General features: G+C 33.3%; 2 protein-coding genes across 2 annotated transcripts in view; both read left to right on the forward strand.

The window, feature by feature from the left end:
• The window catches only part of LOC140443410 (1,5-anhydro-D-fructose reductase-like), a 55,088-nt gene that overhangs the window by 23,993 nt on the left and 17,416 nt on the right, over positions 1-13,679 (forward strand). The window lies entirely within an intron of this gene.
• Positions 2,951-4,496, forward strand: LOC140443409 (soluble calcium-activated nucleotidase 1). The gene has a single exon (XM_072534657.1). The coding sequence runs from the start codon at positions 3,198-3,200 to the stop codon at positions 4,335-4,337; it is 1,140 nt and encodes a 379-aa protein (XP_072390758.1). The 5' UTR covers positions 2,951-3,197; the 3' UTR covers positions 4,338-4,496.

A 13,679-nucleotide genomic window follows, 5' to 3' on the forward strand; every position in this document is an offset into this window, starting at 1 on the left:
TATTCAGTATTTTATTTTTTTTGGAAAATGCAGTTTTTACCATTTGATGTGAAAGACACAATGTATTCAGGAAAAACATTTCACAAACTATTTCATTTTTTTCAGAAGTACAAAGATAATAGAAATAAGACATAGACCTGCGTGATTATTTTCTACAACTACCTGTCGACGTTTCTTCATCATCTTTATGGTCAACATCATTAGTGCTGTCATCAGTTTTATAATTCCTTACTCTGGAGCGCATAATAAGGCTTCTCCTCTACATTATAATATAATAAAATCCTAAGGTATAGACCAATAACAAAAATTACTATTTGCTAAAACGTAATTATAAAAGTAACCTACATAAACTAAAACGTAAGTTAATGAAATTAAAATATTTAATTGTACAAACAGGAGCTATTAAAATTATATTAATATTACTAATACTTACATTGTTGTGACAGTGCCACCATTATACTTCTCACGACTCAGGGAATCTCCCTGTCTTATCCCATTGCCAGCTTCAATAGGGTCGGTTAGTTCTTCTTCCACTTTTACTTTTATTGTGTTGTTTTGATAAATATTTTCGATCGTTTTGATTATTCCTAGAGGTATATCTCTTGAGTACAATAAGTGGATAACGTCCTTTAATTTGACCCGGTCAAATGCCTTCTTAAGGTCCACGTAACATAGATATGCCGGTTTGTTGTATTCTAATTATTTCTCTTGCACTTGCCTTTTGCCTCATTACAAATATAGCGTCGGTGCATGATCTTCCGGATCTGAAACCTTGTTGTTCTTCTGCTAGTGTTATAATTTCATTCAGTTTATTTGTTATCACTCTAGTTGTTGATTTTAGTGTTGTGTTTAATAAATTAATTCCTCTGTAACTTTCCGGGTCCGATTGGTTTCCCTTTTTGAAGAGAGGTATTAAGATGTTTGGTCAGTTCCGGTCCTCCGTACTTTAGGAGTTCGTTCGGTATTCTGTCCTCTCCTGATGATTTTCTATTTTTTAATTTCCTTAATGCTTTCTTTACCTCTTCCTCCTCAATAGTTATTTCTTCGTTTGGCATCACCTCTGGTGTTGGTGGTTCATTATCGTCACCTTAAAGAATTAATGAGATTAAGCATATTTGTAGTGAAAATTATTCGTTGAACACCCTTTACAATATTGCCTTATACATTTTTATCGTAAAATGACCAGAAAAAAAAAGACCCAAAAGAACATTTTTTAACTTTTTATTTTCCATTTTTCGATCAAAAGTAATAGCAATAAAGTTGTAGACAATTTAATTTGCTACAAATAATTTTAATAAAACTTTCTGTGGTGTTGCTAGTTTGCGAGATACGGCACGAAAACCCTTTGCCCCCTTTTACCAATATGGCGGCCAGGGGACAAGGGTCACCACCCCACAAACTCGAACTTAAGCTTAAACTAACCACCCGCACATATCAAAAAAATTAAATTGCGTAATATCAAACATGTAATTTCAATGTAACTTTTTAATGGACTATTATTATAGGACGGCCAGTGGCGCACCGAGGGGGGTTTTGGGGGTTAAACCCCCCCCCAGGACCCTATTTCAAAACTGTTACTTACACATTTTAAGGACTCAAAATGGAGGTAACCTCATAAAAAAAAAAAAAAATTTTGGTGCCCAACCAAAACCCCCCCCCCCAGAGGCAAATTCTAGGTGCGCTACTGAGGACGGCTAGGTAGTACTATTTAACTACTGCTGAACTTCAACCATAACAAAGACATTAATAATTATATAACTTGTTTTTCTGCAGTAGATAAGAGCTATTTGTTTTGTTGGTCCATATATTGCAAATTCTATCTATTAGACCCTAAGTGGGTATCGTACTTTAAAGAATGGTCTAAAAATTCCATAAAATAGAAGGTATTACATTTAAAAAATTTGACGATGACTTTATTACATTAGTGTATCACCCTGTATTGTAGTTTTTTGTAAATTGTAGAAAATTAATATTAGAAATCAACGTATTTCAACTTTTCTTAAAATTAATTATATTTTAGAAACTAATGAAATTATTCCGTTTATTACGGACATATTACCTAAACATAAAACACACGTTACAGAAATCGAATTCCAATGTAGATTCCTAAAAAGCGTTACTTATATACTTTCTGTGTGTGAAAATATTTAAGAGATCGTGGTTGACGTGGTTGTAAATATATGAGTTATCAAGGTTCAAATTTCTATCGCTCAAAACTTATGAAGAATATGAATATCTCAAAAATATAAATTCTAGATTTAAAGCAGATTTTAAAAATATAATAATATAGAGTTTTATACTAAAAATAACAAAGTTGGCGATGACTTCCGGCATAGCCTGTGGTGATAGCGAGCTGTAAATATTTTAGATGATAATTATCATTATGTAGTTCAGCTACAGTTAAGTATGCCAATGTACAACTTTTCATATTTCAATGCAGTTATTTTCAGAGATAAATCTAACGAGTAATCTACCTAAAATACCCTATATATTGAAAAATATTGTAAAGATAATATTGCAGTTAAAGATTTTGTATTGTAAAATAATATAAAATTACTACATATTAATATATTATCTCTTAACTGTACTATTTTTGTATAGCTGGTGGTGAATTGAAACTAAGTGGTCCGAACTAAAAAGTCTTAATAAATTCCAAGTTTTATGATTGTACACAGTAAAATTATTTTCGATAGTCTATAAAGCTGAAAAGTAATTATATTAATCAATAGCTTTCTCGTTTTATCCCAATCGTAACATCAAAATTTGTATTGTTTTAGAACTAATAAGTAGTATGAGAATAAAAATACTTTAATTGTAAAAAAGCAATTCACAATAATTATTTCTGCCTGGAAAAAGGTGGAGCTGAGTTGGCTGACTGACCAGAAATAACTGGCCACTAATCAAAGAAGAATATTAGACAGTATAAAAAACAGCTGCCAATGACATTGACACATAAGTCTGATTTGTGTGTTGTGTGTTTCATTGAGATTCGTAGGTTAAGATCGATTAAAAGAGGGCATAACTTTTAAAATTCAAGTGTAAATATGATGTGAAACTACATAAATTCTTGTGTGAGAGACTCTGTCTGAAAACAACTAAAGATGTGTCATTAAAAGTATACATTAAAAAAGATGACGTTGGCGTTAGTGTACACCAGAAAAATTACTTACGTGTATATGCATAGATGATTACAAGTGATGATTCCCCCAAAGGATTGGAGAAAAGCTTTAAAATCACAACCAGCTTATAGAATTGTTAATAGGACAATATGTTGCCAGACGTTCTTTGTGTATTCAGTGGGCCTAACAGGAATAATTTTATTATTTTTCTTATACACACATTCTTCAACTGGTACCAGTAGTTCATATTATAGAAGAAGTAATTATAATTATACCTATCCAATAACTAGGCCGATAAAGACAAAAACTATGCACACTTTCAGAATAGGTATAATTGCAGATTTAGATCAAAGTTCACATAGTAAAAAAGAATCGGATACTTGGTATTCATACTTCAAAACTGGATATTTAACATACAATCCTCAAACACATCATGTAGTAGTTAATTGGGATCAAAAGGAAGCAGACATGCTTAAAACAAGTTATGCTCTTAAAGGACGAGGGTTAGAGTTGTCAGAATTGGTTACATTTGATGGTAAATTATTAACATTTGATGATAGAACTGGCCTAGTGTTTGAATTAGTGAATAACAAAATAATTCCTTGGTTAATTCTTATGGATGGTAATGGAAAAACTCAAAAAGGTTTTAAGTCAGAATGGGCTACTGTTAGGGATGAAGTTCTTTATGTAGGGTCAATAGGAAAAGAATGGACAAGTGCAGATGGGGAATTTGTAAATAACGATCCACAATATATAAAAACCATCACCAAAGAGGGCCACATCAACCACATAAATTGGGTCGAAGAATATAATAGATTAAGAGGTATAATTGGAATAAAGTGGCCTGGTTATATGATCCATGAAAGTGGACTTTGGTCAGCTGTACATAAGAGATGGTTTTTCCTACCAAGACGGTGCAGTAAGGAAAAATATAATGAGAGTTTAGATGAACATAGAGGATGTTCAGTGCTTATTACAGCTGATGCAAATGTTAATGATGTGAATGTGATAGAAATTGGTAATGCCAAACCAACTAGAGGTTTCTCAAGCTTTAAATTTGTTCCCACATCGAATGACCAAGTGATTGTAGCTTTAAGAACAGAAGAGTTAAATGGAAACACTGCGACATACATAACAGCATTCACCATTGATGGTCATATGCTGCTGGAAGATGAACACATTGCTGATGATAAATATGAAGGTTTTGAGTTCATTTAGTATTTCTCTAGTCAATTGTTTTATATTTAATATGTTGTAAATTTCATTGTAAAATAAATTATTTAAAATGATAGTTATATATTTTTTATATATTAAAAATGCATTTTTGTTAAACTAGAGAAAATTATTGTGAAAAATAAATTTTGAAAATTAAATGTACTTATATATTTTATAATATAATATTTAAAAACTTTCTGATTTCATTGGTGGATAATATATTACTATTTATCTGGAAACAATACTAACATTAGATTTTATGTTCCATATTTCCTTGCTAAATATTATATATATTCTTGATGTAAGAAGTTTTAAATAGTTTTAACAAATTGCTGCATTGTCTGTATAAACCAGTTTTATTGAGAATAAATACTATATTTTAGCCACACTTATATCAGTAAAGTAAAAATAGGATTTCACTAATATGTTAGGCTAATATTTTTTATGATTATATTATAAGTTTGAAAAAACAAGCATGTAATATTTTTCAATAATATCTATTGAAAAATTACTGCAGATACTAAATATTCTTTTTATGTAAAACTCATCTCTTGATTTTTAATGATTTTAATTTTAAAATAATAAGTTTACTTACTTACAATAGTAGTAAAATATTTAATATTATTACATTAATTTAATTGCTCTAAATGAACATAAACATGTAATTGGTTCAAAGTAGATAAACAATCATTATCATCATTCAGGCTTTACAACCCTGCATGGTTTCTAGCCTCCTCAAGAATTTCTCTCCAGTTGTCCCTTTCCATCGCCTTTCTCTGCCATGTATTCCCATATTTCTCATGTCTTCATTGATGTTATCAAGGAACCTTGTTCTGGGTCTTCCTCTTCTTCTTTGACCAATGGGTCTTTCCAGGAGCGTTTTTCTAACTGTATAATGTTTACGATATCAGGTTCTTGGTATATTCTATAAAGTTCGAAGTTGTATCGTTTTCTCTACACTCCATTGTTATTCACTGCACTATAGATTCGCCTTAGTACTTTTTTTTCGAAACATCCTACCATGTTTTCATTATTTTTTGTTAGATTCCAGGTCTGTAAACCATATGTTAGGAGTGGGCATATTAATGTTTTGTAGAGTTTTATTTTTCGATATAATTGTGGATTTAGGACGAGAATGAGCCCAAAAAGCATCTGTTGGCCATGAAAATTCTGCGGTAGTATTATTTTCAGTGTTAAGGAGCGCTCCCAGGAATACATATTGGTTCACTGCTTCGATGACGTCGTTTTCTATAACGAGTAGTCGTAGGATTTGTGGTTGCGTGCTTATTTTCATATACTTCGTTTTGTTGGTGTTTATTATTCAACCCATTTTTGTAGCTGATTCTTTTAATGCTACATACACCTCTCGTACAGCGTTTTCCGTTCTCCCAACAATATTGATATCATCGGCATAAGTCAGGATTTGCACTGATTTATTGTATATTGACCCAGTAGTTGTGATTTGTGACATATGTATTACTTTTTCCAGAGCCAGATTGAACAGTATACAGGAGAGAGGGTCTCCCTGGCGCAGCCCATTATTTGTTTTAAAAGGTTCAGACAGTTCCCCTGAATTCATACTCTACATTCAACTTTTTCAAGAGTTAGTTTTGTTAAATTTACCAACTGATTTGGTATCCCTAGCTCTTTCATTGCTTTGAACATTTCTCTTCTATTCACAGAGTCGTAGGCTGCTTTGTAGTCTATAAATATGTGATGAGTATCAATGCCATATTCCAGTGTTTCAATGCCATATTCCAGTGTTTTTTCCAAACTTTGTTTCAGGTTTGCAATCTAGTGAATTGTAGATTTACCACCTCTGAAATCAGCCTGGTATTTTCCTACTATCCGTTCTGCATATGGTGCCATACAGTGACATAGTACTGTGGAAAATATTTTATACGCTGCATTTAAAAGCGTAATTTCTCTGTGGTTAGAGCATTCAAAGATATCTCCTTTTTGTGTATGGTGTAAAGTATTCCAATCATTGGGGAAGGATTTCTGTGTCCATATTTCTTTTTATAAGCTGCTGTAATGCCATAATGGTATCATGGCCACCTTCTTTATATAGTTCAGCTGGGAGATTATCTATTCCGGGTGATTTTTAACGGCTAGTTTTTTAACTGCAGTAGATAAACAATAGTTCCCATTAAAACAATGAAATTAAGCATGGGACAGTTCTTTTATATATTGTTTATTTATATTGAGTTTATAGCAAAGCGCGTTTGAATAATTTTATAGTAGGTAATTATATTAAGATAAAAATTAAGTGAGGGACAATTCGTGCATAGAATCAATGTAGATAATAATGGATGCATATATAAATTTTTACGATTTCGTAATCTATTTTTAAATCTAATCCTATAAACTTTATTAATTTGTTTCAAAAAGTTGACTGAATATTTGCCTGTGATTTTGTTTCAAATACCTAAAAAACAAGTTCTTAATCATTTTTATGGAATTTATAGTAATTAGGTATATTTTGTAAATTTCAATAAACAAATTGTAGATTCTTCCTTGTAAATACTCACAATTTCGTTTCCCAACTGTTTTCTTTGTAATATTTAATCTAACAATGTGCTCTAGGTGTATTCTAATGGTGTGAGTAAATGTTTATTTTTGTATAGATTGGTGATTATGGTAAGAATATGTAATTGATTTGTATCTAACATTTGAGTTTCAGTGTAAAGGTCATTAGTACAGTATCTCAAAGTTCTATTATAAATAATTTTTAGTATTTTTTCTCCGGATTCCGTAGACGTGATTCTACCAAAGAATAGTAAACCACTTTCAGATGATGTATATCTAGCTACTTAAATATTGAAATTTGTACAGTAGACATCTCAATGTTTTATATGTATGGTTTATTATGTGTATCCCATCTTAGATATGAGTCGATTTGAACTCCAAGGTATTGTGTATTACTTACTACATTAATATTTAGATTTTTTATTTTTATAGATTTATAATCGGATAATTTATAATAAGAAATTTGTAGTTAAATATATCAATAATTCTTCCTAAGTCATGTTCCATTTTTTGCTTTATATTCATCCACGTGTCTACAGAGTACAAAATTGCTGTATCATTTGCACAACTTAATATGTCACCTGCAGTTTGACAATTAAGGATATTAATCATATACAGTATAAATAATATGGGTGTCCTAATACAGTCTCTTGTGGTATATCAAAATTTTTCTAAGTAACTTCCCATTAAGTTAAATGTCTTTCCTCCTATTTTTACGTCTGCTAAAATGTCTAATAGTTGTGTGTGACTAATCATATCAAATGCCTTTGCTAGGTCTAGGAATACACAAGCTATTGTTGTACTGGTGTCGACTAAGTTATAAATTTTATTTGATAGGTACGATATTGCATTCTCCGCGGATGCTCACTCCCTAAAACCATGCTGTTTGTTTGATATCAACTTATATTTTTCTAAGTATACTACTATAATAGTTGATATTTTATGGCTTTTTTCAATATCTTGTAAAGTGTGGTGATTAGTGAGATTGATTGGTCTAAAATATTGTTTGTTAACTTTGGATCGCCTTTCTTGTGAATGGGAATCACCACGGTTTACTTGAACTGTTCAGGCCATTTGCCGATAGAAAATACATTGTTTATTAAATAGCTAATGGAACCAGTTAGTATTTGTGATAGTTCTTTAAGTACCATCTTCAGATTTAATACCATCTATTCCTGGGGCTTTGTTCGATTTTCAGAAGGCTATAATCTGAATAACGTCATTTTCATTCACAGGTGATAAAAAAAGAAGTTTATTGCAACGTATCTCTTTGGTGGTTGAGAGGAAGGTTTTATTATTTTCTGAGTATATGTTTGTCCAACTTTCGAAAAATATTCGTTTAATTCCTCAGCGATCTCATTTGTGTCGGTATTACTATGGTTATTTGCAGTGAGTATTTTTTGATATTTTGAGTATTAGTATTTTCACTATTATAGTTATTCACTATTCCCCACAGGTTTTCTGAAAACATTATTTTTCATAATTTCTTCTTTAAAGTAAATTTTCTTTGCAGCCTTGATAAGCATGTTTAATTACTTACGGTGTTCTATATAAGCCTTCATTTTTTCTTTGTTTGCTGGCGCATTTATGTGATTCTTATGCAGTTTTTTTTAATAATTGATTTGACTAATCCTGCTTTAATCCATTTTGTTCGCTTTTCATTTGCGTGTTTTATTTGAATGGTTTTGGTATGTCTACTTATATAGTTATTTATTGTGTTTATTAGGTATTCCGTTATGTCATTAGTTTTTTTATATTATAATAGTCCAATCAATTTTCAATCAATAATTTTTTATATCAATTTTTAAGCTATTATAAATAATTATTACTCTTGTCATCATCATCATTTTGGCTTTACAACCCTGTGTGGGTCCTAGCCTCCCCAAGAATTTTTCTCCAGTCGTCCCTATCCATCGCCTTCCTCCGCCAAGCACGTATTTCCATATTTCTCATGTCTTCATCGATGTTATCTAGGAATCTTGTTCTGGGTCTTCCTCTTCTTCTTTGACCAATAGGTCTATCAAGGAGCGTTTTTCTAGCTGGGTCGGTTTGCTCCATCCGCATTACATGGCCTACCCACCTCAGACGTCCTATCTTTATGTGTTTTACGATATCTGGTTCCTGGTATATCCTATAGAGTTCGAAGTTGTATCGTCTTCTCCAGACACCATTTTCATTTACCGCTCCATAGATGCGCCTTAGTATTTTTCTTTCGAAACATCCTAACATGTTTTCATTGCTTTTTGTTAAAGTCCAGGTTTCTGAACCATATGTTAGGACTGGGCGTATTATTGTTTTGTAGAGTTTTACTTTTGTATTTCTTGATATAACTGTAGATTTAAAAAGGAGATTAAGCCCAAAATAGCATCTATTAGCCGTGCAAATTCTGCGGTAGTGTCATTTTCAGTATTGACGAGCGTTCCCAGGTATACAAATTCGTTAACTGCATCGATGACGTCATTTTCTATAACAAGTGGCCGTAGTGTTTGTGGTTGCGTACCTATTTTCATGTATTTTGTTTTGTTGGTGTTTATTATTAAACCCATTTTTTTAGCCGCTTCCTTTAATGCTACGTACGCCTCTCGTGCTGCGTTTTCCGTTCTCCCAACAATATTGATATCATCAGCATGTCATCAGATGCCACCAATCACGCATCTCGATGTGCATCGCCCTTCCTTCTGGAACAAATAATTAAATTTAATTGGTCGAGAAATGAAAAGGTTTCATATAAAGGTTAATTTATCTTTAAATATGGGACATTTTCGGATCTCAAGTTAGTAGTGAGTCAAGCATAGTCAAGTATAGTGTGTGTTTTACCCGTGTAGGGTAGCTCCCTAGAGCACTTTGCTCGAAGGGCTCTGAATCTTTCTAAGACTCTGAAGCTGAGTTTTTTTCTTCTTAGAAAGAATGTGTTTTATTTCAACCACCTAATAAAACCACAATGGCATTGTCTCTTCAAGATAATGCCACAATAAGAGCGTACCGGCCAACTACGCAATATAACACCATATTGCGCAATAGTTGGATAAATTAATAAACATGGAAACTTGCACCAAGTTGCTAACACATTTTTATTACGTTTATTAATTACACCGGAGACGACATGGCGCCCAACCTTCAACGAACTCTACCACGACTCCGAGATGTTAGAGTTCTCATGCTCCGCGATCGAAAATCGCAAACAGTTGATGCCTGCATCAAAACCACTCAAGAAAACAGCGGGGAGAAGCATCGGATGTTATTACACCAAACTAACATGCCGATATCCACCTTCTGCAGCCCTGAAACCGTCGATGTGCCACATCTCCAACGAGCCAGCCTACTTGATGCTAAGTACCTGATGCAATGGATGTCTCCGCAGTAGCCAGTCACTGCCTGCCCTACCATTATGTGGTCCAGAGCACCACGGAGGCCCAGGCAAACTCGCCTACGACACACCGGCGACATGCAGATGGGAAACGTACAGCTAGAGAGGACGAAGCCGCCGTAGAGGAGCACGTCGTCGAGGATGGATCTGCAGATGCTGTCCACAACACCGATCACCGCCTGTGAGTGTTTTTGTGCAGTGTAAGTGCGCGCTACGCGAGTGTACGCGAGTGTAGTGTGTGTTAGAGGACTTGTAAGTAATTTAACAATATAGACATATTCATTTTGATATATTTCATGTTATATTTGATATATTTTATGCATTTTTTTTTCTTTCCTACATGTGATTGTAAAAAAATTGTTTTTTTTAAGTTTTAATAAAATCATCTTTTTTTATCAGCCTCAGAGTCTCCAAAGCAGGGGGGATGTCATCAGATGCCACCAATCACGCATCTCGATGTGCATCGCCCTTCCTTCTGGAACAAATAATTAAATTTAATTGGTCGAGAAATGAAAAGGTTTCATATAAAGGTTAATTTATCTTTAAATATGGGACATTTTCGGATCTCAAGTTAGTAGTGAGTCAAGCATAGTCAAGTATAGTGTGTGTTTTACCCGTGTAGGGTAGCTCCCTAGAGCACTTTGCTCGAAGGGCTCTGAATCTTTCTAAGACTCTGAAGCTGAGTTTTTTTCTTCTTAGAAAGAATGTGTTTTATTTCAACCACCTAATAAAACCACAATGGCATTGTCTCTTCAAGATAATGCCACAATAAGAGCGTACCGGCCAACTACGCAATATAACACCATATTGCGCAATAGTTGGATAAATTAATAAACATGGAAACTTGCACCAAGTTGCTAACACATTTTTATTACGTTTATTAATTACACCGGAGACGACAAGCATATGCTAAGATTTGCACAGATTTGTTATATATTGAACCGATAGTTGTGATTTGTGACGTACGTATTACTTTTTCCAGAGCTAGATTGAATAGTATACAGGAGAGTGGGTCTCCCTGACGTAGCCCGTTATTTGTTTTAAAAGGTTCAGAGAGTTCCCCCTGGATTCGTACTTTGCATTCAACTTTTTCAAGGGTTAGTTTGGTTAAACTTACCAACTGATTTGGTACTCCTAGGTCTATCATTGCTCTAAACAATTCTCTTCTATTTACAGAGTCGTAGGCTGCCTTGTAGTCTATAAATATGTGGTGCGTGTCTACACCGTATTCCAGTGTTTTCTCTAGAATTTGTCTTAGGGTTGAAATCTGATGAATTGTTGATTTACCACCTCTGAAACCAGCCTGGTATTGTCCTATTATTCGCTCTGCATATGGTGCCATACGATGGCATAGTATATTGGAGAATATTTTATACGCTGCATTTAGGAGCGTAATTCCTCGATAGTTAGAGCATTCAAAGATATCACCCTTTTTGTGTATGGTGCAAAGTATTCCAATATTCCAATCATTGGGAAGGGACTTCTGTATCCATATTTCTTTTATAAGTTGCTGTAGGGCTATTATGATATCGTGGCCACCTTCTTTATATAATTCCGCTGGGAGATTATCTATTCCGGGTGATAGATAGGTGATTGTTTCTGGCTTACAGCGTCTTTAACTTCCAGGATCGTTGGTGGATCCTCCTCCCTCTCGTCTGCTCCGCTTACCTCGCAGCTTTCGTCTTCCGGGTTTTCTTCTTCCTCTATATTAGTACCTGGTTAAAATATTCCGTCCATCGGTTTAGTACGTCTTTTCTTGTTGTTAAGAGATCGCCATTTAAACTTCTACATTGATTTGTGTTTGCCTTAAATTCTTTTCTGTTGATGTTAACTTTCTTATAGAATGTTCTGAATTCTTTCTCTCTGTTGAGGTTTTCTATATATTGAAGTTCCTTTTTTAAGTGGTTTCGTTTCTTCATTCTGTGTATTTTCTTTTCTTCTCTTCTCTTTGTCTGGTAATTCTCTATACTTGTTCTAGTTCGGCGGGTAAGCATTTTTGCATAGGCTTCATTTTTTTTCTGTGTTGCGTCTTTGCATTCATCGTCAAACCAGTGATTTTTTCGGGTACAAGTTTCTGTTCCTATTTCATCTTGTGCTGCTGACTCAATATCTTCCCTTATCCTGTTCCAGAATGAGTCTATATCTCTCTGGTCTTCTTCGCCTAGACTTTGATTCCTTAACCTATTGGTAACATTTTCCCAGTACTGTTTTGCAACAGTTGCATCTCTCAGCTTCTGTACATTCCATTTCTTTCTATTTATTTCTTTTTATTACTCTTGTTCTTTCTTTTAAATTTTTTATTCTGCTCACAGGTATTTTGATTTAAGTTACCTTATGATCTGTAACGCAAGTAGGTATCTAAGATTTAGGTTGCTTTGCAACCATTTATTACCCGTTCTGATTTAAATTTAACAAAAAAAGGAGCTATTTTACCTCGTTGGTTTACAAAGTTGTGTTGTGAAAAATTATTCAAGTAGGCATTAGTTATTTCGTTATTTTCGAATATATTTATTTTAATATCTTCCACCAAAATATGACAATATGTTAAAGATGTTTTTGTCTCCTCTAGGTATTCGTTTTTAGTTTTGATACGAAATCATCTGCATTTGTTAAAGGCGGACGGTAAAACGAAGTTATTCCTTATTCCGTTATTATTTCCCTGCAATAATCAAGATCATTGTTTAAATATACATATTACTGTTCCATCATTTCTATTGATATTTCCTTGATTATTAACTGTATAGTGCCCATAAAGTTGATGACACTCGATGCCGTCAGTTTTAAAAGCTTCTTTGAGTACAATACAGTCAAAATCACAGTCTACGAGTACGAGCCCCTTTCCATATCAATTGGCCCAACGTTAGATTGATAAGAAAATTAAATTTTTGAGAACAACAATAAAAGCGAAGCTTCAATTTTAAAAGCTTTAATGCATCGAACAACATTTTTGAATTTCCTAATTATAGAAAATATTTTATAAGGTAATGAAAACTATTGATTAAATAGAATAATAATAAATAAAAAAAAACGCATAGAGGATGTAATATTAACAAAAAAAAAATGTTAAAGTTTGCCACTGAGTTACATCCCCTTTATTTTTAATGACATCCACAATTCTTCGAAGCATAGTTTTTAACAAAGTCCGGACAAAATTCTAATGTAAACGAATCCCTCATTTCTTGCAATTTTTCCTTCAATTCGTTGACCGACCTGGCAGGATGTTTTCTCAAAGCTTTTTTCATTTCGCGCCACAAAGTCTCTATCGGGTACAAGTTGGAACTGTTAGAAACCCATTACAGAAGTGCCATGGTCTTCAATCCATTTTAAACTCTTTTTGAGGTATGACAAACTGCGCCGTCCTGTTGGAAGACAAAATCTTCCGCTGATGTTAAACGGTGTTCCATAATCGGTAAAAGAGATTCTTCTAAAATATTCAAAATATTTGTCCG

Source organism: Diabrotica undecimpunctata, chromosome 6 (assembly GCF_040954645.1).
Source record: "Diabrotica undecimpunctata isolate CICGRU chromosome 6, icDiaUnde3, whole genome shotgun sequence".
NCBI lineage: Eukaryota > Metazoa > Arthropoda > Insecta > Coleoptera > Chrysomelidae > Diabrotica > Diabrotica undecimpunctata.